Source organism: Hydra viridissima, unplaced genomic scaffold (genome assembly GCF_058129835.1).
Source record: "Hydra viridissima isolate aposymbiotic clone 2 unplaced genomic scaffold, HvirCarnegie_v1 scaffold_2, whole genome shotgun sequence".
In the NCBI taxonomy this organism is placed as follows: domain Eukaryota; kingdom Metazoa; phylum Cnidaria; class Hydrozoa; order Anthoathecata; family Hydridae; genus Hydra; species Hydra viridissima.
In genome coordinates, this window is record NW_028324301.1 from 23,205,650 (window position 1) to 23,231,174 (window position 25,525).

A 25,525-nucleotide genomic window follows, 5' to 3' on the forward strand; every position below is an offset into this window, starting at 1 on the left:
TGTCCGAGATTTTCGAAAATGTTTTGCATTTTCATTAACAGATCTTCCAGGGTTTTCGTATTGACGACGATTTTCCGTGTTTCTGGGGTGAATGTATAAGGCTACTTCCCTCGTAACAAAATGTTTTTATACCTTCGTCTTCATAACTTCATCCCTGAAATATTCGTCTTTTATACGAACCTTTTTTGGTTCAATAAAAATTTTTCTGTACTGAAAAACTTAGGTAAATTAAGAGAAACCTTCGTAAATACGGAATCATATTTAATGAAAACTGTAAGATATTTAATGAAAAAAATATATTTAATGAAAACTGTAAGATATTTAATGAAAAAAATATATTTAATGAAAACTGTAAGATATTTTCAGGATAAAATTAACACTTTATGAGCATTTTAATTTTCTGGCTCGTGCATTAAACTATTCAGTAAAAAGAATCTGATACTTTTTTCATGAACATAGAATAGTAGCAAAAATATTTAGAGGACAAATATTGCATGTCCCAAAAACAAAATATAGAATATTTTGAAAATTTAAATTTTCAAAACCATTTCTAAAAGCAAAATATTACAGTTGTGCTTTGTGTTATAACAAATGATAAGTATATTGTACCCCCCCCTAAGACCAAATTAAAACATGAAGACAATCAACTGAGTGGAAACATGGATTTTCCATTAGATTTCATAATTTAGGGATTGTTTGTTGTAAAGATGTTAAAAAAAAAAACCCAAAATTTAAAAACCGTTAAGTCTCGAAGAATCAAACTAAAAAAATAGCGCTAAGAGTACAATTAAGGAAACTAGATCCTTAATTGTACCATTGTAATTCAATATTGTACCACTTTCTTGATTTCAATTACTTTACAGCGTTGCAAATATTTTATGATTTTAGATTTAAGGGATGAAAAGAACTAATTAAAACGAATGGTTTTTATAAAATCAGCAATTGGAAATATTCTGATGTAACATAACATAACACCTAACTGCCCATAATGTAATGAAATGAAGTTTTTTATTTAATAAACTCTATGTAAGTTGAATTTTTTTTCTTCTGGAAAATGCCGAAAACAGTTATCACCACATATGGCACAATTTTTATTTAAATTGGTTGTTTACCAATGGGTTAGAATAGAGAAGGAAGGTAGGTATTAAAGACAGTTATACTAGATAATGTAAAACAATATATACTATGTCTGTTTTAAAAACAACCACACTAATCATTGTAAAATAAAATACATAAAAACTTTATTTTTTGCAAAAGTTTCAGATATATTGTGTCTGTTTTTTTATTAACACCTGCACAGTCAACATGATACCAGCCTTGACACATTGGTAAAACTGAACTAGAGAGTGGATGTTTTTTAGGACTACTTGTCAATACAAGAGTAATACTGAAATTTTTCCTTTTTTGTTTAAGTGGTGAAGTTCGTATTGTAAGTATGGATGTTTCTCTAATTGAAATCTCAAAAGGGATTTGTTAAACTTTACACGCGCTTTTTAGCGGTCAGAATGGTTGCGTCGGTACAATTTAGAATATGCCTTGAGGTACAATTTACGCAACTAATCTGATATACAGTTAATTAGAAAATTTGACAACTAAAAATAAGCTATTTAAAATTCTAGGTATTTGTTTTGAATTTAGATAAATTATGCTTTAAGATAAAAACACTGAACAAATCATATCTTCTGCTTTTTTTAGTGAAATACTCTTAGCCATAAAAACCTAAAATAAGAAATCTCCAATAACAAACCAAGAAGAGCTTACTCTGGCCTTAATGCAGTTGGATGACAAAAAAAAAACAGTTGATTACTTAATTTCATTCAGCAAAGATAAAAAATAAGTTAAAAAATTTCTTGTGGCTTGTAAAAATAACGAGTTATGTTAAAAGTACAATATAGGCATCGGTACAATATTAGCAACCTTACCCCATTACAACTGTCTTTTACAAGCTGAGATTACATGATGATGATGATGGCAAAGATGACAATGATGATGATGATGATGATGGTAACGACGATGATGACGATTACGATGGTATGATGACGATGACGATGATGATGACGATGGTGATGATGATGATGATGATGATGATGATGATGATGATGATGATGATGATGATGATGATGATGATGACGGTGATGATGATGATGATGGCGGTGATGATGACGATGATGACGATGATAATGATAATAATGATGATGATGATGATGATGATGATGATGATGATGATGATGATGATGATGATGATGACTTATCTTAATCTCATAGCAAAATAAATCACCTAACAATGATTGGTTTTGTTATACTGCTGTCTGTGTTTGGTAAAGTTTACAATGCTGCAAGTTGTGGTCAAACAAACTTTTATAGTTATTCAGGTTTTATAAATAGCATGCAAGTTAAAAATGGAAACTGCATATACAAAATAGATGTTTCAATCAGTCGGAGATGGATTCTTCTAACTTGGTCTTACTTTGAATTTCATGCAACAATGCCTGATTGTAATGATGGTGATTATGTGGAAGTTTACACTGGGTATGATTGGACTCTTTTTTTGTGATTTATAGCTTAAATACTAGAATCAATATTTTTTTTTACAAATTTCAAACAAATAAAACACTCAAAATTTTTAAACGCTTTATTTTTCATTAGAGTTTTAGTAACTTTTTCTTTGTAATTACAAATACAATTGAATTTGAATTTTCTAAAGAAGCAATTTCAATTATTTAATGCTTAAAATCTATTGTAATCCCTAAAATTGTTTGATGTTAAGAACCGATGGTCAAAAGAAGTTTCAAAAAAAATACTCACAATTTAATATCTGCCAGAGCCACTTCTTGCATGCAATAAATAAGTTATTATTTTTTTGAAGTCGTCACTAAACAATATCAATTGTCTGGAATAACTTCCGGTTCTCTTAATTCCAACGAAACTGGTTTCTGTGGTGATTAAGGCAAATCTTTAAACATTTAACAATATTTGTCTTTTTATAATATAATTTGTTTAGTTAATTGCAAAGAGGACTTACAGGAAGTTTAGATCATGAAATACTCCAGTTATCAGAGTTTTCCTTTCTTGTAGGTGCTTATGGAGTTCTTCTTCTGTTTCTCGGTTCTGCACTCGCAATATGAAGCATTTGCCTCATGCAATAGTAGCATATGATGGCTGTATGGAGATTCATGTTAGAAACGTTAGAGGCAGTGCTTCAAGTTCGTTCTCTGCAAGCTATAAAACATTCTCAATATCTGAACCTGTACCCCCAAGTTTTTATTCAGGATGTCAAAGGTATTTATATTTGCACTGGCTGTTCAATCTTCTCAAGGTCAATATGTTATCACAATAAGTAATCAATTTTTAAAATGACTGTTTCTTTGTATTGAAAAATATGATAGCGTTTCTGTTTTGTTATTAGTTCTGCATATGTCCGCAGCCAAGTTGGAGTTATATCCAGTTATAAATGGCCTCTTTTTCTTGATCCAAATGTACATTACAACTGTGAATGGGACACATATGCTGGTGCTAGAAATAAAGTCATCAAACTAAACTTCATGGATATGGATATTGGGTCACGTTGTTCTTGGTCTAAAGTTATTGTTCAAGGTTAGATTTTCTTTGGTTTTAGTTTGTGAGAATTGTTTGTTTTTTTATTATTTGAATTTAAATGTTATAGCTGTGTTTATTTACCGTTGTTTTATTTTGCTCAAACTTTTGCTATGCAAGTTTTTTTTCTTCTGTTTTTTTAAACAATAATATGCAATACTATTTGTTTATCTTTATATACAATATCACCTCTGTTTTATATTTTCATTTAGGAAAAAACTCTGTTGTGACTTCCAAAAAAGAAAAGTTTCATTATTGTCGAAAAGGACCTTTTTCTCAGACAACAAGTTATTACGAGTTAGAGATTGACTTCAAGGGATATGTTTTTTTTGCTAATCGAGGTTTTGTTGTTGGTTATGTCGCATATGATGATGGTAAATTGCACTCATATTGTTAGTCTTATGTTATTGGCAATTTAACAATGATTTGAATAATTTTTGATGCTTTTGCTGATTTTATGCCATTTTTCTGTACCAGATTTTAATATGCCACCATTGAAGTCTAAGTTTCAAATATTTTTGTTCTCAAATTTTTGGAAAGAAGTTTAATTTTTTTTAGGTAGACCAAATGCTGTTGCATCTTGGAAGTTTATTGTGGGTGGTGCAATTGCTTCACTCTTTGTAATTGCTTTTGTTGCAATATGTTGTTATTGCTCTTATAAACGAAGACAAGCTGTTTTTACTGAAGCAAGTGAACAATATACAGGTGTACAATATGGTGCAGTACCATCAGGACCTTTAGATTCTTATCCAAAAGCGCAATTAGTAGATAAGTATCCTCAACAACCTAGTTACCCTCAGCAATATCCTGGTTATCCTCAGCAAGCTGCTTATCGAACGCCAGCTGAATTTCCAGTTAAACAAGGTTACCCTCGTGCTGAAGTTGGAATTTACCCTTCTGCTCCTTTTTATCCAATCCCAGGTATTTATTTGATTAATTGAGAGCTCCTTATGTAGGTATGGAAAAATTTTAAACTATTTATATATTTGATTATTATATATCATCGGAAAGAGCCTTAAATAAGTATTATAGTAGTAAAAATTTCATAAAAAACAAATAGTTCTGTAAAAAGTTACGCACATTTAAGAAACAAAATATCATAAGAAGAGTTGTTTAAGAAATCTGCGACCAACATAAAAATTTCATATTCGGCTAACGGTTTTTTGCAATAGAACTTTATTGTTTATTTGCGCAATATTTTGCTTCCGTTACGTTTTCATTTAACGTAACGCTTAAATAAAAAATGATACGATTTTTAAAAAATTGCTAGTATTTTAATTAATTTATCATACTGATTAAAATAATAAAATATTTTTTATAATAAATTAAAAATTAATAATTAAGTTTTATAAATTAATGTGATAAATATCGCGTATACAAGCGAAATAATAACCTCTGTGTAATTATAATATTATACCTTATTACGCTTAAAGTATTTTAATAGGTAATGAATAGCGCGTTTATAATAAAAGGCGTATTCCATTACTGTGTATTATTTTATGCTGTGTATAGTGTGTATTTATCTACCCCAGCTTTCTAGAGAGTCAAAAGCGAACTTATAGAAATTTGTAGTTTCTTAAATTATGTCCATTTTTCGTGATCGTGTTTTCGGATAGTACTTTAATAAAAGGTTCTCCATTAAAAAAATTAATTAAAATTCATTGGAGTGGGAGTAGTAATCGAAATAAATAGATTACTACTCCCACCTTAACAAATTGAACACTTCAATAAATGTAAAAAAAAAATAATTAAAAAACTAAAATTTTAACTATTTTTCCAATTTGCTTAATAATGTTTTTAACAGAATTGTGGCTATGAAAAACGCATCTTTTCTATTTACCATACAGCATTGACATCATAGATAGAAAATGTAGATTCTTCAAACAGGTTTGAATCTCGTCTTCTGGAGGCATCAATATCCACAGAAGCAAAATTCTAACTTTCAGCATGCTCTGATAAAACCTTGCAATAAAAAATAAAACATATCTGGTATACCCTAGGGTAAAAATAAATAAATAAAAATTAATTCCTGATGCATAACACATTTTACCATTAAAATATCATTACAAGTCGATCCCTAAATGTTTGCTTTGACAAATCCTCACAATAAAACCTGAAATAAAATAGATGTGATATATAAAAATGATAATGAAAAAGTATAAACTTATTCATAGACTAATCTTTAGGGGATGGCAGGTGCCATAAGTTCAGGTTATACTTATTAAAATTACAAAACACCAGCATCTTATCTAGTTAATAGATTGGCACCCAAGCAAATATTGGATGTCAATACCCCACTACCTCTGATATATACAAGTAATGAATGAGAGAAATATAAATCATATCATAACTTTACAAAAAAAGTTTAAAAAGTGGAGGGGAGGGAGGGTAGCATAATATATACAATAACTACATCTGCAAAAATATTTCAAACAATTTGACTTAGCTATTATCTGTAAATAACATCTATTAATGCAAGTATATAAACCATCTTACTATTTACAACAACATATACCTTACTATTATCAATTCACTCACAAGTTGCTTATGATATCACCCTATCATCACTTATGATGTATGCAGAGAGTTGATATTTGGTCGTATCACACTCAACGTTATCATCACCCTCATTCTCATTTGATTTCCAATAAGAAACTTTATATATGGCACTGTTCTTTTTTTTAATGCTAAGAAGTTTGCCATAGTATATATCTAGGCATTTAGTGTTAGCATCATGCCACATGTGGCATATATTTCTTCCAACAGCAATACGATTGAGAACATTTTCAATATCTGCAGCCACATTACTTTCCAAATCAAAAAACAGTTGCTTTATCTGCTGAGGCATGCAAGTTTTTAATAATTTTTCCACTTTACTTCTTTCTTTGTCCTCCTTAATTTGAATCATTTTAGCCATGCGTTTGGTCAACTCCACCTTTATTTCTTTATGGCATTGTATTTTTGCTAACCGCTTTTTTTAGGCTGAGGAGATGGACCAAGCTTGCAATTTAATTCATACATCAGTTGGTTCTTTAGAGAGGAAATCAGTTGTCCTATTTTTGCATGTGCAAATTTTTGATGACAAGAAACAAAGCATGGAATTACAAGCTTTCTGCTTTGCTGGGCTTAACATACCTACACGTTCTTCAGAGTAAATAATATGAGGTTGTGCTGATAATGTCTCGAACTTCAGTTGATCAGTTGAGGTCATGTTGACCTGTCACTCATACTTACGGTCAATAGCACTAATTATAGTATTTAGGCAGCTGACTAGTGTGCCTCTTATTTCCTCAGCCCTTGGGTAAAAGTCAATAATTGAATTAAAAACTGGATCATTGAGATCACCAGCAAAAAAGTTTATCTGTGAATAATGGAAAGGGCCATTTTGCTGCTTTCAACAAGTGGATTGCAAACATCTTTGACAACCTGTATGCCAGACAAGTAGTCAAGTCTATGAACTGATGCAACATAGAACTTTTTTATCCAGGGACCAGTTAGTAGCTATCCAATTAAAGCTAGGGCACACATTTTACAGATACCTTAAACTAAATATAATATGTATAAGAGTATATGATAAGGTTATTATTACACCATAAAATCTAACCTGTTTCAGATGTGAAGTGTTGGAACAAACAATTTCTTAGTCCTCCACACAACAATACTCCAGAAAACAGAAAACTCTGAAGTTTGTGAAAGTGATGGATCAAAACTCCACATAAATGAAAAAGGATGTGCAGTCTATTTCCCCTATTGCATGGTATTAATCCTCTGGCCAGGCCATGGTTTTCAAAAAAGTTAACAAAGCCTTTTGGGTCACCTTTAAAAAAAAAAAAAAATTATCAGCAAGTGTGCCATGCAAACAACTTGTTTGTAATTTTGAAACAATTATGCTAGTCAACAAATTTTTTATGCTCAGAGTATTATTCAAAATCATAATTTTATGATTTTGAATAATACTCTGAGCATAAAAAATTTGTACTCTAATAATATTAGAGTAAGAATATGATAAATGGCTAATATTTATTTACCTTTAATGTCCTTGTAATGGAGTTTATTGAGCTGAAAAACAATGTTTGCTGCAAAACAGTCTCTACCAAAAAGCTTGCCCTTTGAAGTTTCCAAGGCTTTAAGGGATGACTTGCAAGCAGTGGTGATTGTGTATAAGGGGGAAAGGTGAAAGTTCATTTAATGATTTCTACCAAAAATTGTTTAACTTTGCTATCGTTGCATGGTTCACTGCCACTCTGTCAGTCACTGTGTTAGCTATGTTGCCAATGATATTGCTTCGTACATCAGTATATTGTTTCTGGTAAAAGTCATTAGCATGCAAAAAGATCTTAGCAAGATTATCCACAGACTTTGTAATATGACATATATAGTCATAAGCTGTATCTCCAGCAAGATACATATAGCCATAAGCTGTATCTCCTACAAACATATATAAAGATTTAGTTAAGTGCACAATATTTACATGAACACCCTCCTGGGTTGTAGCATCAAAACCCACTGTTGTCGAAAATAGGGATATTGACCTTCGAGCTGACCCGAGAATGAGACCCATATGGGATGATAGTGGACCACTCCCAGAGTCCAGAAATTCAAACTTTGAAATCAGGTTACAATATCCGCCAGAGAAAATTGAATTTTCATATTTTGGGTAAAAATTGACAAGCGCCCAAAGCTAAAACCCACATAAGTCTAAACCCAAAAAAGCTGGAGAGCTGAAATTTGGTACAAAGTTAGCAATGGTATATACCTGTACTCACACAAAAAATCAATAAATTTCCTTGAGTGGTTCAAACTTTATCAAGTTTTAAATTTTAGGATTTTACTTTTTGAGTGAAAACTCTCTTGAAATGACTTGGTACTTATTGTTTGGTTATAATAGAACTTATGTCTTAATGTAAAGGTTAAAAAACTGTAGCTTCTTCAGTTAAAGTTCATATCAAAAGAGCATTTTCGCTTTTTCTTTTCAGTTTAATTTGAGAAACCGAAAAAGTCAACTCTGATCAAATGGCCGATTTCTTTATTTGACTTCTTCTGACTTCAACAATAAATTAATTCTCAACCGAAATAATTCTTACCCTTTTCCTTCAAATGTGTTTGCTGTTGTATTCAACAAGACAGCTCATCAGCTTTGTAGCATAATCTGGGTGGGTCTTTGTTCGTTTGAATCTTTGCCAATGAGAATCGAAATCCTGATGTGCAGCTTCAACAGCTTGCTCACTGAAAATGCCAAGTGGCATCTTTTGACGGCTGACAAAGTCCTTTACATGAAAAAACATTGTATGGACTTTTGGTGTGATGCTGCCATGCTGCAAGGCCAACTATGAACTTTGGAGTTGGTCAATTTTTTGGCCATAGTCTTCTTCAAGCTGAGTGCCAAAGCAGGCCTTGATGACGGAGTTGAACTTTCTAAAAGTTTCAATAAAGCCAAAAACCTGGAATGCAGCATCATTTTCGGCCAAGCTCTGAAGTGTATCAACATTGTTCAAGAGCTTCCGGCACTCATTTCCTTCAAACTGGCCACCGTGGTACTCACTCATTTGGATGTGGAGAAAAGCTGGCCAACGATCGGCATTTTGCCAAACCTCCTTCATAGCTTTGAAAAGATGGTTGACAATTCCAAGTAAGAGGTGCAGCTCCATTGGAGGCAGGACATCAATGATGAGAGTTTCTTCAGAGCCTTGGACAATGGGATCATGGATGACATTTCCAAAGAATTTTGCTTTGGAGAGGTCAGATCTGGAATTTTCAAATGCTTTCAGATTAGCCCTAAGAGAACCAAAGCTTCTGAGAGTGCCAGAGTTGCTGAGATTTTTTGAGTCAACATCACACCACACACAAGGATGTGATGAGGAGTGTGCTTGCAGCCCAAACAAGATGTTGGCCGACTTCATGTCAGTGGAGATAAAATATTTGATCGAATTGGCATTGACAAGTGACCAAAGTTGTTTGACGTTTAAATAGTTTTCCGGAAGATCTTCAGCAACAGCTGCGATGATTTGTCGCTTCACACTGGTGTCCTTGGCGATCCTTTGTGTCAAAAAACGTTTTTGTGGAGGACTTTCGCTGCACTCATCCACAGGGGTGACTTCTGATACTCCAAGGCAAATTTTGAGAAATCTTTTCCCGCCATCCACACCAATCTTCACGATGTGATTTGCAGTGACATTCCTAGATTGCAAAACTTGCATCAGGAGATCTGACATGCTTTTGCAATGCACCACAGTACAATTTTCTTGTTGACCTCTTGGAGATGTAGAAGAGATTTTTGAGCATATGAAGAAATCCTCTAATTTCCGACCAAGGGCTTGAAAGTTTACACAGAAGTTAGGTTCAACCATCTTTGAATTTGTGACCTGTGAAACAATATTTAAAGCGTAAAAGTAAATGCATGCAGGCAAAACATTTCAATTGCACCAAAATACTAACTTCCCGGTAAGGCCTCCTTTGAATAACTAGCTATATTAGGCTTGTTTGTTAACTATATTAAGTAGGAAATTTTTGCCTATTTAATTAATCATTATTTCACCTGGTTCACAGTTTGGACAAGCTTCTTCATTCCCAAGTTTGAGAGTCCTGTATTTAGTTGTAGGTTGACAAGATCGTTTGTCTTCAGAGCTGGCACAAAAGATTGTGACTTGTCACTTGGACCTGTAGAAAAATAAAAAATAATTGATGTTGCATCAACATCATTGCCTCATTATAGAATAGTAGGCTCATTGACCAAAAAATTGCTACTTTTTTATCTATATATTGGCTTTAGGGCTTTTAATTATTTATCACCTAAATCTTGTTTGACTAACTTTCAATAGAGACTCATAAACCACTTGGATGGAGTTAACAAGTAGATCTTTTACCTGGGGTAACTGGAGCTGGATGTCCACCAGTTTCTCTTGAAAGCCGAATGGTCCCACGAGGTGAAGACTCTTTGTTGGAGACAACATTGGAAGCTATATGCTCTGCAACCTGAGGATCTTGTGCTGCAAGGCTCCTCATATTCTCTCTGAACGTGGACTGAGTGCATTTGTGGGGCAAACCCCGTCCAAGTGGGCTTAAGCAGGTTGAACATCGAACAGCCTGAGAATTTCCTTCTTTTTTTTCTTCTAAAAACATTTAAGTGCAAAGAATTTTTTATTTAAACATAGTCATGTAATGTTATGTAATGAAGTAAAATGCACAACATTACATTGTCCATACATTCTACTTTTAAGGGATAACAATAAATAAGATTACTAGAAATTGTAATAGCACTTGTTATAGTTGCAATGAGTGATTTAAATGAAAATCTTACCTGCTTCTGCAAGAGGGCTCTTCTCATTATTCTTCAACCGAGCTATTCTGTAAATAAAACATGTGCACTCTTGCCCACGAGTTTCTGGTTTGATTTCAATACTTTTGAAGTCAAACAGTTGTGGCAGAGCAGCATCTTTCCCCTCATCTTTCCTCTTGAATGTTGTGCGACAGGCTTCACAAAGGCCTTGAGGGACTCGTCCATCAGAAAAATCAAAGATGGTTTGATATATTTTTGAAATTCTATCAGCTTGGTAGGCACTGATTTGACGAGTTGCCTTTTTCATGCATGTCAAGCAGACCACTTTCCGGTTTTCTTCATGGTTTCTAGCTTTATATGCCATTGTGATAGATAACCTGTCAAAAAAGTTTTATGTGAAGTATAGGTTCAAATTATTGATTGTTAAGCTTTAACTTAATTTTATTTTTACTAACAAAGAATTTTCGCTTACCTTCAAAGTTTTAATGCTTTTTCACTTGTAGCTTGAGCTAAAATGATGAGTTTTCCCGAAAAAATGAGATAGTTTTCTTGCACTGATGAAAACATGTGATATCAAAAATATTTGCTTTGCATTGTTTACACACATATGCAAATATATAAATTTTATGGATAATTGATAAACCTTTAAAATATCTATGTACATCAAAGTTTACAATAAAATGGATTTTAAAATCTAGTATATATAAACTGATAGGTTTTTAATTGAATATCACTTCATATGACACCTTTTGTGTAAGCTTTTTTGTGAGAAATTTTGTTATAAAGATTTTCTTAAAATTCAAAACTTAACAAAATTTGAACCACTCAAGGAAATTTATTGAATTTTTGTGTGAGTGCAGAAATATACCACTGCTAACTTTGTACCAAATTTCAGCTCTCCAGCTTTATTGGTTTTAGACTTATGTGGGTTTTAGCTTTGGGCGCTAGTCAGTTTTTACCCAAAATATGAAAATTCAATTTTCTCTGGCGGATATTGTAACCTGATTTCAAAGTTTGAATTTCTGGACTCTGGGAGTGGTCCACTATCATCCCATATGGGTCTCATTCTCGGGTCAGCTCGAAGGTCAATATCCCTATTTTCGACGACAGTGCGTAAAAAACTTTCAAGCTTTCAGTTCACTAGCCAATAATTATTAAATAATAACTATGGTTGTAATACTGTTAGCATTTACATAAATTTATAGCATTATACTTTTTATTTTAATTTATTATTAACGAGGCAATATAGTGGGGTGCTTGGCAGTCGCTTTAGGACAAGCATGGCGCATGAATTCTTTGAAGCCATTCTGATCCACCACACTGAATTGTAGGTTTAGTCTAACTAGCATCTTAACAATTTCAAGATGCCTAAACTCAACTGATCTGGCTCTAGAAGACGGTACTTTTTCAACTTATCAAAGTATTTGACAGTGTTAGCCTTTGATGGAGATGTTAGCTTTCTCTTCTTAATAGTTCCGCCAACAATAACAGGCCTCCTTCAACTTCATCTATCAACAATCAATCAACTTTAACTATCAACTTCATCTATCTTTAACTTCAACTCTATCAATTTTAGATTGCTCAGTCTCATCCAAGGTCTGAAAAAATATAATATATAACACAAATTTTTCAAACATTTGTTTTCAAAAATTTTCCTTCACTTATACTCTACATTTCCCTTCACTTCATAGGCTTCATCAGAGTCTTTCTTCTTAGCAGCTTCATTTTTAGTCAACTCTTCAAACAATCTGGGATGGAGACTCAGAAAATGTGCAAGCCTTACAATTGTGTCGTGGTCTATAACTTTTACTACAGTATTGCATTCATTGCATCTTGCAGCTGATTTGGAGATTAGTTAGCCATTTTTATCCTTCTCTCCTGTTTCGCCGAGCGTTTCATTGTTCCAGATCGGACCTTTAGGCTTTAGCATAAGAGTGTGTAAAAATTCAAAGATATTCTTTAATAAATAGAGTTGTTCTCCAAAAAACGATTTTTTTTCAAGAACTCAAATGAATGTGCTAGTCACATTGGAAGTTTTTCCCAGAATTTACACAAAAGTAGAAACAAATTTGATTTTTCTAATCATTAATGTAACTTTTCAAAAGAGATCAATCGATTAATCTGTTTAGGCATCAAACGTTGGTGACTTTGGTAATGATAGTTATTGAGAATTAAAAAGGAAAAGTTTAATAAAATTGCAATATTTTTATTATTTTATATATAAACTTTATTAACATTTTAATAATATTAAAATATCGATATTTCTCATTATTTCTTGGAAAGCAAAAGTTTTTAAAAATTTAATGATAAGCGATATATTTGTTAAACAATAACGAGAATATCGTTTTAAACGGTATATCGTTATAAAAAAATTGCAATCGGAACTTTACACTGAGGCCGCTTCCATCATCAAATAATATTCCTATACCGATAGCGTTATCGGTATTATTCCGATATTTAGTCTGACGCCGATATACCGATAACGATACGCAGACGATTACTTACAACGCATACGCCAAGCACACAATTATAAAATGGTCGCAGATTTTGTTGCAAAATCGGTGCCGTAAACAGACGGATACGCACATATCTACCTTAAGATTATGATTTGAGTAAAACTCACTTAAGATTTATGGTTTAAAAGTGGAGTAATAAAATCTTCTTCAAGCTATTAGATGTGAACTTATTAGATGTAAAAGCTGACTTAGTTGATGATTAATATGATTTTCATATATTTAATCTAAGGCTAGACTTACGAGATCAATTAATTACGTTTTCGCGTTTAACTCATTGAAATAAAATTAAATTTTACGCTAAATATAAAAATAAATTAAAGATAAAGTTCGATTTTTATCTGAATTTTGTGTCCGTAAAAAATAATGGGTAATGGAATAAATGATTATTTTAATTGATTTCTTAAATTTAAGCTGTTAATTACGATTTTTTCGTTAAAAGTTGCTGAACACAAGGAATTTTATCACAAAACTTTTCATTCGTTCTTTTTTTCCATGAAAAAAATCCAGGGAAAAATCACTGACAACTATAGGGAAAATCGATTTGATTAAATTTTCGGAATAATTGATACGATTTAAGTGAGGGAAATTTATTTTTCAATTAATACGTCAAAATTAATTGATTATCAAAATTTTTACGATTGATCATGTGTATGATCAATCGTAAAAATAATCTTTTAATTGATACATCACGAAATTCATTGTAAGTGTTCCCTTTAAGTTGATAAATTTATTTTAAGTAAAAAAAAAAAATAAACAAAGCTGTTTACAAAACAACATAAATTAGCCATTTTGTGCATAGAGATCCCCACCGTGAACAGCTGTTTTAAAGTGTTTTTTACAGTACAAAATGCATGGAGTACACTTGAGGGAACAGAAAAATATTTCTTAAGAGAATAAAGGTAGAGAAAAATTGTTTTTTCAAACATTATTTAATATCCCTAAGGATGTATAAAAACACTTTGCGAAAGAAACCTAACTGAGTTTATTCATGTATGAAAAGGTTAAAGAAAGTAGTGGAATTACTAAGTTAAAAAAGAGCAGAAACGTTCTTTAAAGGAGTCCATAAGAATGTTAGTTAACAGGATTTAATATTTTTTAAAGAAGAATATGTAAAAGAATTGAATCCTTTATTGTTTAGTCAGATTTTTAGAACGTAAAACATTTCTAATAGTCCTGTTTTGGACAAATAAAAATGTATTTCATTCTAGAAATAAATGGAAACGACAATAGTAATTATATTTTTGTTTGTCATACCTGACGCCGGAACTTACATATTTCTTTTTTTTTCCTTTTTTATAGAAAATACTAACATTGCTCCTCCTCCATATCCAGGTGGTCCCCAATAAGCTTTTTAAGAATTGCTGTATTATCTATTGATTGTAAATTGTATTTGCTAACCATTTTTCTATCTTTTTGAATAGGATTTTATTAATTTTTTAATGTGTAGTAAGGGATATATATAAGTTTGTATATTGTATGTCGCTGAATTTTTTAAATTTATGGTTATTTTAACCTTGCTCCTATGTTATTACGAATAGAAATTTTTATCGATTGTATCTCAGTAATGTAACTTTTGGTACAAGTGTGCACATTTGAGCACGTTTTTTTTTTCTTCTCTCGATGTTCCCTCGATCATGAATCTTTTATCTCTGTATTCATAAGATGTTTTATCGAGACCAAAAGTTTCTCTAGTAATAGAGTGATATTTGAAGGATGGTGCACTATATTATTAGAGCTATTTGATTAAGACTGAACTAACCAAATAAGGATTTCTTTCCACTAGAAAGAAATAGCTCTAGTTTTCGAATTTCTGTTTTTTTTTTTCATTCGGGATCATATTTTTTGATCATATTTTTGGTCGATGAAATACTGACTGGAATTCCATATAATGGGTTAAGATTATATTGAGTTTTCGGTCATTATGTCTATTTTCGAAAATTTTCTGCAATTTCATTAATAGATCTTTCAGGGCTTTCATATTGACGATGATTTTTCGTGTTTCTGGGGTTAATGTGATAAAACTTCTTACTTCGTAACAAAAATTTTTTTGCTTTCAATTTCATAACTTCACTCCTGGAATATTCATTTTTGATACGAAACTTTTTTGGTTCCACAAAAATTCTGTTCTATAAAACTTTCGAAAATTTGAAGAAACCTTCGTAACTAAAGAATTTCCCCCGAAAAAACAACTAAATCAAGATTATGATCTTCTTGAACTTCATCTATGATCTTTTTGATCTTCTTGATAAAATAAACGAGAGAAGGAATATTACTTAGTTTTCAAAGTCAACTTTTCACAAACAAAAAGTGCAAACTTGCTTTTAAATTAATTTTTCAGTTTTAAAGTCTTGTAACAAACTAGTTTTTATACTTGGAATTGATTAATGTCTGATGAGAATGATTTAATTGTCTTCACCGTACCGAAACCGGTTTTTTTAATCGTTAATTAGATTATTCCGTGACCACCCCTAGATGTGGTTCCGTGACCTATATATCCTAAACCCTAAATGTGGTGCCTGTCTCATTGAGTTGAGTGTTTGTTTTTTTTGCATGAGAAGCCGTATCAATTGTTTAGAGGAAAAATGCTCCAAGTCCAAAAAACAAATGTAAAAAATTTTGAAAATTTAACTTTTCGAAACCTTTACTAAAAGCACAATATTACAATTGCTGTGTTATAACAAATTATGGATAGCATTTGTGGACATATTACAACTGCCTTCTACAAGCTTAGGTAACATGATGATTATGATTACGATGATGATGATGATGATGATGATGATGATGATGATGATGATGATGATAATGATGATGATGATGATGATATGATGATGATGATGATGATGATGATGATGATGATGATGATGATGATGATGATGATGATGATGATAATGATGATGGCAATTATTACGATGATGAAGATGATGGCGGTGATGAAGATGATGACGATGTTGGCGATAATGATGATGATGATGATGATGATGATGATGATGATGATGAGCATGAGGATGATGAGCATGAGGATGATGAGCATGAGGATGATGAGCATGAGGATGATGATGGTCGTCAGAAACTGGTTTTATTATTCTAAGAACTTGTATCACTTAAGGTACTTTGTATTATATAAATGTTACTTGTTAATCTCATAGCAAAATAAATCTCATAAAAATGATTGGTTTTGTTATATTGCTGTCTGTGTTTGCTAAAGTTTGCAATGCTGCAAGTTGTGGTCAAACAAACTTCAATAGTTATTCAGGTTTTATAAATAGCTCGCAAGTTAAAAATGGAAACTGCATATACAAAATAGATGTTTCAAGCAATAGAAGATGGATTCTTCTAACTTGGTCTTACTTTGAATTTGATGCAACAATGCCATACTGTAATGATGGAGATTATGTGGAAGTTTACACTGGGTATGATTGGACTCTTTTTTGTGATCTATAACTTAAATAGTATTAGAATCAATATTTTACTTACAATTTTCAAACCAATAAAGACCTGAATTTTGTAAACACTTGATTTTGCATTACATTTTTAGTAACTTTTGTAAATTTTTTGTTTTATTACAAATACAGTGAGCTTAAAATCTATTGTAATCTCTAAAACTACTTAATATTAAATTTCTACATTTAATATTATTTGCCTTTTTATAGTATAATTTTAGTTAATTTTAAAGAGGACTTATGGGAAGTTTAGATCATGTAAAGCTTTAATTATCAGAGTTTTCCTTTCTTCTAGGTGTTCATGGAGTCTCTCTTCTGTTTCTCGGTTCTGTACTCGCAATATGAAGCATTTGCCTCATGCAATAGTAGCATATGACGGCTGTATGGAGATTCATGTTAGAAATGTTAGAGGTAGTGCTTCAAGTTCGTTCTCTGCAAGCTATAAAACATTCTCATTTTCTGAACCTGTACCCCCAAGTTATTATTCAGGGTGTCAAAGGTATTTATATTTGTATTGGCTGTTAAATCTTCTAAAGGTCAATATGTTATCACAATAAGTAACCAATTTTTTGAATAACTTTGTCTTATTTTATTGAAAAATAAGCGAGTGTTTCTGTTCTGTTACTAGTTCTGCATATGTCCGCAGCCAAGTTGGAGTTATATCCAGTTATAAATGGCCACTTCCTCTTAATACAAGAGCATTTTCAGAATGTGAATGGGACATATATGCTGGTGCTAGCAATAAAGTCATCAAACTAAACTTCATGGATATGAATATTGGGTCATCCTGTTCTTTGTCTAAAGTTGTTGTTCAAGGTAATTTTCTTTAGTTCTTTCTTTTTGGAAGAATTGAATATGTTTTAACATTTTGATATAAAATTTACAACTGTGTTTTGTTATTAGCTTTATGTTGCATGTTTTGTTAGATTTTTTTCTTTGGCAAATAACATTGCTAATTTTTATTAAAATTAGCAATGTTATTTGTTTTGTTATCATCTTATAGATTTTTTGTACATATTTTTCCCTCTTGTACATATTCTTTTAGGCAAAAAATCTGCTAAGACGGCCACTAAACAAAAAAATCAGTATTGTCAAAGTAATGGGCCTTTTTCTCAGATAACAAGTTATTACGAGTTAGAGATTGACTTTGATACATATATCTCGTTATCTAATCGAGGTTTTGTTATTGGTTATGTAGCATATGATGATGGTAAATTGCAATTATATTTTTAGAGTGAAGTTATTTGCAAGTTATCAATGAGCTGATACATTTTTTGATGCTTTTACTAATTCTATGTTATTTTTTCTGTACCAGATATTGTTAAAGCCGCCATTGAAGTCTAAGTTGCAATTAACTTTGTTTAAATTGTTTTGGAAAAAAGTTTCATTTTTTTTAGCTACAGCGGTTGCTGTTACAACTTGGAAGTTTATTGTGGGTGGTGTATTTGCTTTACTCTTTGCAATAGCTTTTGTTGCAATATGTTGTTTTCGCTCTTATAAACGAAGACAAGCTGTTTTTACTCAAGCAAGTGCACAGCATACAGGTGCACAATATGGTACAGTATCACCAGGACCATTAGATTCCCATCCAAAAGCTCAAGAAGTAGATAAGTATCCTCAGCAACTTGGTTACCCTCAACAACCTGGTTACCCTCAGCAACCTGGTTACCCTCAGCAACCTGTTTACCCTCAGCAACCTGGTTACCCTCAGCAATATCCTAGTTATCCACAGCAAGCGGCTTATCCAATGCCAACTGAATATCAAATTAAACAAGGTTACCCTCCTGGTCCTTTTCAACCCATGTCAGGTATTATTTTGATTAAATGAGAGCTCCTTATATTTATGATTGGAGTAAACCTTCCGTTAAGATTTTAAGTTTAGAGTAGTATATTCTTGTTCAAGTTATTAGATGTGAACTTATTAGATGTAAAAGCTTTGTAGTTGATGCTTGCAATGAGTTACATTAATTTAATATAGAGGTGAGACATACGAGATCAATTTATTATGTCTTCGCGTTTAATTCAATGAAATGTAAATTAATTTTATTTTTAAGCAAAACAGAAAAAAAAAAAAAAATTAAAGATAAAGTTCGATTTTTATTAGACTTTTGTGTCCGGAAAAAATAGTAGGTAATGGTAGAAATGATTGTTTTAATTGCCCAGTAAACACCGAACAGTTGGTAAGTAGTTGACCCGATCCTAATAACCAACTATTAGCTACAGTTGGGCCAACAGTTGGCTATTTAGTTGGTACCGTGAAAAAAACGGAACGCTTTTACTAACACTTAGCCAACTTTTTTTAAACTATTGGTTGCCATTAACGGCCCAACAGTAATAAAACAGTTGGCTAACAGTTGGTACCATTACCGGCCCAACTATATGATTTTTTTTCGCGATTTTTTAACTTCACTTTTGCCCTTAAATTGAAAGTGCAAAAGTTGCAAATCATATTTTGAATATTGCTTAATAACAAAGTATAACTTTGCTTTTTAATATTTAATTTTCTATTTTAACTTTCGTATCTTCTGATAATGATTGTCACGGTTATCATGGATCATGATAAAGCCAACCTAGTTGATCCAAGGACGCCACTTGTATGGGGTGATAGCGTACACATCAAGGTATCCTGTGATGCATATCTTGAAATCTTTTAACTTTGTCCGCGGAAAACAATTTTCAAATTGAGTGAAGTTTTGACTTCATTGTGAGCCAATAAAAACACCTGTGGAATGAGAACCACTCTAAATAATTTGATAAAACATGATACAAATGTAGCCTATAACCACACCAAACTCTGGATAAAATTTCAGTCGGATTGGTTAACTGGTTGAGAATTTATGGCAGTTTTAGTTTAAGTTTTGTTAGTTTTTTGCTACTTCTACCTCAAAACGTTACCGATTACTGTGATATTCGGTCACTATTTTCAAAATAATGGTTACATGAGTGTTCTATTCTGTAATGCCAACAATTTTTATTATAGTTGTTTAATTGCTACATGTGCCGTTTTCATTTTACATATCAAAATATTGATTTGCTATTTAAAGCGTGGTTTGGCTTGGCTTATGCATAGCGCGAAAATCTCAGCATTTCCTAAGGTCTAAAATACTGCCAAAATGCATAAGTCCTAAAAAATGAATGAAATGTTTTTCTAAGGATACCTACATGAAAATAAAAAAAAATTTTTTTCTCTTTAAACAGAAAAACTGTGAGAAAGCCAAATATTTTTTATTTTGACAAAGATAATTTACTTTTAAAGATTAGGGATGGCACTTTCACTTATTTTGATGAAAAAAAAAATTACTTTTAAAAAAATTACTTTACATAACTTAGATTAAGTTATGAAATATATTTACGTTTTAAAGTAATTCATTTTTAAAAAATAATATTATATTGCATATAAAATTACCTACATAAAGTTAATTTTTAAAATGCGTAACTTATTAAAAACTTATTAAAAATGCGTTATTTTTTTATTGCAAGTAAAAGTAGTTTACATAAAAGAGTTATAATGTTAGGAATTATTCTGCATGTATGCGGACCGTTTTTGTGGAAGGGTTTAGTAAATTGGGGGCAAGTTTAATAAACATGGTGGGTTGCTTCCTATCCATGCCAATCCTTTTTTTAAAATCTGTTTTTATATGCCCTTATTATATTTAGTGTCCCTCCTTAATTTTCAAATAATAAAAGCATTTATACATAAAACCTTAAAAAAAAATTACTTATAAATTTGCCTTTTAAAGAATCTCTTCTTCCTAAATGGGTGTCTCCCAGGGTAAATGCGTCTTCTCCTTACTACTATGTTTAGGCTATTTCTAAATTGGTTTAAGAAAGAAACCCGAAAACCCTACCCAAATATCTCCCAGACAAAATATTTTCCTTGAAAAAATCCGTCCTCCCCCAAAAAAAGAAAAAAAGACCAAAAAAAAAACAAACTTTTGTTTAAATTAAAAGATTGCCTCCCCCAAGTTCTAACCGTCAGTTGTTGTGTGTTATTTTTTGCATGTTATCCCTAACAATAAGTCGATATATATGTACACTCCGCTGCACTAATTCCAAATAAATTAGTTGATAAAACAAAAATAAAAAAGCAACAAATAAATTTAAAAATTTACACATTAAAAGCGGTATCAGGAAAAAAGCTGATACAATGATAAAATGACAGTAAAGCGTATTTAAGTATATAAAAAAAACTATTTAGGCATTTTTCCTGGGAGGTTTTCTCAGGAGGATATTTTTCTTGATACCGTCTGAATTCCATACGTTCTGTCATTGAAAATTTTCAAAAAGAATTCCATACGTTCCGTCATTGAAAATTTTCAAAAAGATAAGTTCCAGCCTAAGACTAGTAAAATATTTCCATGTTGGCCAGGAATTGAACTTTTTTTTAACCAGGGTCTAACAATGGTTTCAAAGCAAATGCAAAATTGTTCCGGCGCTAGGAATGGTTTTAATTGCCAATATAATCATGGATCAAAGTCAATTAATGATATTTTAAAGGTGCACAGGGAAAAAAAAGTCCTAATCCGTTCAGACCAGTTGTTGCCCCAAATTAAATTAACTATGCTTTACTGCAAGTTTTGTTTCACTGCTGTTCACTCTCTCATCAATATCCTTTCAGAAAAAACGTTGACCAAAAGTAAATTTACTTACTTTTTAAGTATAGATTACTTTTAATTGTTACTAAAAGTTATTTAAAACCTAAGCTCAAGTAATCAAAAGTATTTTTATGTAATTTACTTTTCATAGCCATTTCATTTTAGTTATAAAATAACACATGTCTACTTAGGAAAACTAATTATATAAGTAAGTTTTATTTACATTTGATTGCATGTAACTTTTTTATAATGTATTTTAAAATGCTTTTTTTAAAAAATTTTTGTAATATAATTTTTTTTAAAAAAAAATTCTTTTTAATTGTAAAAGTAAGTTACATTTCGAGGTAAAATTATATTATGTAATGCAATTTTAAAAAAGTAATCAACTTTTAAATGTAAAAGTAAATTACTTTTCCATGTAACTCAATTTTAAATGTAAATGTAAATTACTTTTTTATATAATCTACTTATATGTAACTTATATTTGAAAGTAAATTCACCTTTCTTTACAAAATAAAATTGTTTTAGAAAAGTAAATTACTTTTAAAAGTAAATCTAAGTTTTTTTTGAACGTTTACAACTATACACGCAGTTTACTTTTTCATAAAGGCTTACTTATTTGAGTAAGTAAAAAAAAAGGAAGTAAAAGTGCCATCCCTATTAAAGATAATTAATTTTTATAACTAAGATAAAAATTAATTTTCTTTAATAGGGATGACACTGCTACTATTGGTATAGTTAGACCTTCTACATAAATACTGCTTTAGCAATATTAATGGTAACAACTGAAATCAGAGAAAAATAAAAAGTTTTTAGGGTGGTATTTAACTTTTCCCGCTAATATATCGTGCAAGAAGGGGATAAATATGTGTCTAAAGGCTAAGTTTTTGATCATTTGATATTGTTTATCGCTGAGGTCAGTACTTTTAAATCAAGATTTTTAAATCAAGAGTTTGCTTTACACTCATATTTTAAGGAAAGGTTTTATCCAAAGTGTCTTTGACTTTTTGGAACCTTTTTGTAAAAAATTACTTCTGTACTTCTTGCAGAGACTAAAAATAAACAATTATGTTCAACACCTAGTTCTTTCATTTTTTTCTCGTTTGGTTCGCTCTCCAAGGACCCCACATTGTTTATGGGGTTTCCAGAACCAAAGTGGCTCTTTTTATTGGTCAAAAGATTTTCTTGCAGCCATTGATATTCTTTTTCTATAAATGAATCATAATTTCTACCATATTGCTTTAGTTTTTTCTTCACTTTTGAAATAAACGTAGCTAAAGTAGTCTTTATTTATGTTCTCTTTGCTAATTTCTTCAGATTTATTTGATTTCGTTAAGTAAATCCTTCCATAATCCTAATATATCCACTCCTTGTTATTGTTATTGTTTTTAAGAATCGCCAAGTTGATAAAATCATTATTATATATCAGAAACATTTTTGAGTACTTTATATAATTTTCACTTGAAATTATTTAAGATTTTATGTTTTTATTGCTTTGACAATTATCACATTAAGTTTCCTATAATGTTTAAGTAAATAATGTTACTTATATATTACAGGAAATACAGAAGTTGCTAAGTAAAGCTATTTCAAATATGTAGTACTGATCGAATGATAAATCATTATTCAAAATTAACAAAAAAATTTTTAACAAACTTTTTAGTAGCATATGATGACAAAACTATGCTACTTAAAATACATTTGATACATTAAAACAAGTTATACAAGTAAAAAACTCAAGTTCAAAAAAATACAAATGTCAATGAGTCCATAAAAACCTTGTTTTCCGCCACTTTCATTTGTTAAATTACTTTTAAAAACTGGCGGAAAACAAGGTCTTTATGGATTCACTGACATTTGTATTTTTTTAGTAGCTCCCCATACCGCAGGTGACCGCAGCAATCCCTTTATATTCTAAAAGTAAAAGTGTTAATTTACTGAAAAACATATTTATTTCCTGGGAACTCGGTGGAACATTTTTTTAGTTGATACTTAAAACAAAAAAAGTATGCATAAATTCTATATTATTTTAGAACATTCTTCTAATTTGAACAAAAAAAAATCAAATTGCAACTTTTTTTTCAATACATTTGAAATATATAAAGTTAAAAGATTGTCTTAAAAGTAAATATAGACTTTTATTTAGATTAAAAAGTCTCCATTTTTACAAAATAAAAATCTCACATTTTTCAGATTTCTTTGAAAATGATATTAACATTTTTAACTTCTTTTAACAAAAATATAAAATAAAAGTTTTATGAAAAAACTGTTTTTACTTTTTAAATAAATAATCATTGTAATTTGTTATCATTAAGAAAAAGGCACTATATTTCCAAAAAAGTTGTGAGGGGTTTATAGCCATTTTTTGTTGTTTTGAGTCACTGTGCACCGTTTTCTACCACATCAAGGATAACTACTGACTAGTTAAAGTATTTTAGGCTTTTTTGGCTGGGAAAAGGTTTCCAAAACAACTTTGATGCAAAAGCTGGACAAACCTTGGTCAATGAAATCAGTTTGTTTAAAGAAATCAATTTGGTTTCGTCACAAAGTCTAATGAGATGTGTCATGACAACACTACGCATTATAATTTAAAATGTTGTTTTTTTATTATTTAAAAATAATTCAATTACTTTGCTAAATAAGTTGGTCAGGTACTTATACATGTGTTATTATCACAATTGAAAACGCCTCAATAATCAGATTTGTACAATTTTTAGGATTCTTTGAAAATAACCTAATAAATATGTTAATTAATGTTGCTTTTCATCATTTTTTTGTGATTTTTGTACAGTGTAAACAAAGTCATAGTTAAAAGTTCATCTTGATATCTCATTAGACAAAATGCTATTGCATTTTGTGCCATTCCCAATAACTACACTACGTTCATCAAGAGAGCTATATTACGTTCATCAAGAGATATACTTGTTTTGCCTAAATATACTTGTTTTATATTTAGTGCTTTAGCATTTTCTGTTTTGTTTTATTCAGTCAAATCTTTGAAGCAAATGCAAACACAAAGCTAAAGAGTAGCTTTGTTGACGTGTGATATCACGTCGATACTTAGTTCTTGTAGAACACACTTGAAACATATTTTTTCCACATATTTTTTGAAAAGTATATATCTTCAAAAACTTTGTTCAGAAAAGTTTTGGAACCATTCCATGCTCAATGGATTGTTTAGCCTTGCGATTAACTCAGCTCCCAGAATGATAATTTTGACAGCTAGAAATAATAAAAGGAACCGAGATATCTTTTTTGAAAATCACACCTATTGAAAGACCCTTTATTGTTAAGTCAGATTTTTAGAACGTAATACATTTTTATTAGTCCTACTTTGTACAAATAAAAATGTATTACATTCTATAAATATATGGAAACGACAGTAATAATTATACTTTTGTTTGTCATAGCTAACGCTGGTGCGTATATAATTTTTTTTTCTTTTTTTTGTTCTTATAGAAAATACTAACATTGCTCCTCCTCCATATCCAGGTGGTCCCCAGTAAGCTTCACCACAATTGCTATAATATCTACTGATTGTAATATATAATTACTAATCATTTTAAAATCTTTTTGTACAGGATTTTGTTAATTTTTTAATGTACAGTATGGGATATGTATAAGTTTGTATATTGTATGTCGCTGAATTTCTTTTATTTATTGTTATTTTTACCTTGCTTCAATTTCTTTTTCTGTTTTCATTATTACGAATAGAAATTTCTTTTGCTGTTTTCATTTGTAAGAATAGAAAGTTTTATCGATTGTATCTGAATAATATAAATTTTTGTACAAGTATGCACATTTGAGCGCGTTTTTTTTTTTCTCGACATTCCCTCGATTATGAGTCTTTTAATTCTGTTTTCATAGGATATGTCATTGAAATCAACTTACTCTGTTAACAGAGTTATATTTGAAGGATAGCGTGCTATATTCTTAGAGCTATTTAATTAAGACTGAATTAACCAAATAAAGATTCCTTTTCACTAGAAAAATGTAGCTATTATTTTCGAATTTCTAGTTCTTTTTATTCGAGTTAATATTTTTCCTCTGGCGGAAAATGTTTTTTTATTTTTCAGCGTCAGTTCAGACGTTCTCAATAGTATT

At 30.7% G+C, this 25,525-nt stretch overlaps 3 protein-coding genes and 1 pseudogene across 7 annotated transcripts in view; 2 read left to right on the forward strand and 2 right to left on the reverse strand.

Moving 5' to 3' along the window:
* The first annotated feature begins 2,209 nt into the window (after positions 1–2,209).
* LOC149892511 (uncharacterized) lies at positions 2,210–14,985 on the forward strand. The gene is made up of 6 exons (XM_090077256.1): positions 2,210–2,529; positions 3,076–3,279; positions 3,407–3,594; positions 3,807–3,968; positions 4,153–4,515; positions 14,686–14,985. Exons 1-6 carry the CDS (start codon positions 2,285–2,287, stop codon positions 14,730–14,732), a joined length of 1,209 nt encoding a protein of 402 aa, XP_089933382.1. The 5' UTR covers positions 2,210–2,284; the 3' UTR covers positions 14,733–14,985.
* Positions 5,357–8,223, reverse strand: LOC149892512 (uncharacterized; annotated as a pseudogene). The gene is made up of 3 exons (XR_016449455.1): positions 7,623–8,223; positions 7,199–7,411; positions 5,357–7,133 (listed from the first exon to the last, which is right to left on the reverse strand). The product of XR_016449455.1 is annotated as an uncharacterized LOC149892512 (transcript).
* The window catches only part of LOC149892513 (uncharacterized), a 46,062-nt gene continuing 29,094 nt past the window's right edge, over positions 8,558–25,525 (reverse strand). Inside the window, exons 2-6 of one of the 4 annotated variants that reach the window (XM_090077254.1) lie at positions 11,343–11,379; positions 10,892–11,247; positions 10,458–10,703; positions 10,130–10,251; positions 8,558–9,956 (exon numbers count right to left, since the gene is read on the reverse strand). In XM_090077254.1, coding sequence (XP_089933380.1) covers positions 8,922–9,956; positions 10,130–10,251; positions 10,458–10,703; positions 10,892–11,234 — 1,746 coding nt within the window. In that variant the 5' untranslated portion in view covers positions 11,235–11,247; positions 11,343–11,379 and the 3' untranslated portion in view covers positions 8,558–8,921. Of the gene's footprint in view, positions 9,957–10,129; positions 10,252–10,457; positions 10,704–10,891; positions 12,891–25,525 lie in introns of those variants that run through there. The other 3 variants (XM_090077252.1, XM_090077253.1, XR_016449454.1) reach the window with 3 other exon arrangements.
* On the forward strand, positions 15,561–25,222 carry LOC149892514 (uncharacterized). Its single transcript, XM_090077255.1, has 6 exons — positions 15,561–16,796; positions 17,122–17,325; positions 17,455–17,642; positions 17,872–18,036; positions 18,224–18,634; positions 24,881–25,222. The coding sequence occupies exons 1-6, from the start codon at positions 16,552–16,554 to the stop codon at positions 24,925–24,927; spliced, it is 1,260 nt and encodes a 419-aa protein (XP_089933381.1). The 5' UTR covers positions 15,561–16,551; the 3' UTR covers positions 24,928–25,222.

Coding starts and splice junctions, on each gene's coding strand:
- LOC149892511 (XM_090077256.1), top strand. CDS start 2,285: ATGATTGGTTTTGTTATACTGCTGTCTGTGTTTGGTAAAGTTTACAAT. Junction 3,595..3,806: donor GTCTAAAGTTATTGTTCAAG/GTTAGATTTTCT, acceptor ATTTTCATTTAG/GAAAAAACTCTGTTGTGACT. Junction 3,969..4,152: donor TTATGTCGCATATGATGATG/GTAAATTGCACT, acceptor AATTTTTTTTAG/GTAGACCAAATGCTGTTGCA.
- LOC149892514 (XM_090077255.1), top strand. CDS start 16,552: ATGATTGGTTTTGTTATATTGCTGTCTGTGTTTGCTAAAGTTTGCAAT. Junction 17,326..17,454: donor TATTATTCAGGGTGTCAAAG/GTATTTATATTT, acceptor TTCTGTTACTAG/TTCTGCATATGTCCGCAGCC. Junction 18,635..24,880: donor TCCTTTTCAACCCATGTCAG/GTATTATTTTGA, acceptor TTGTTCTTATAG/AAAATACTAACATTGCTCCT.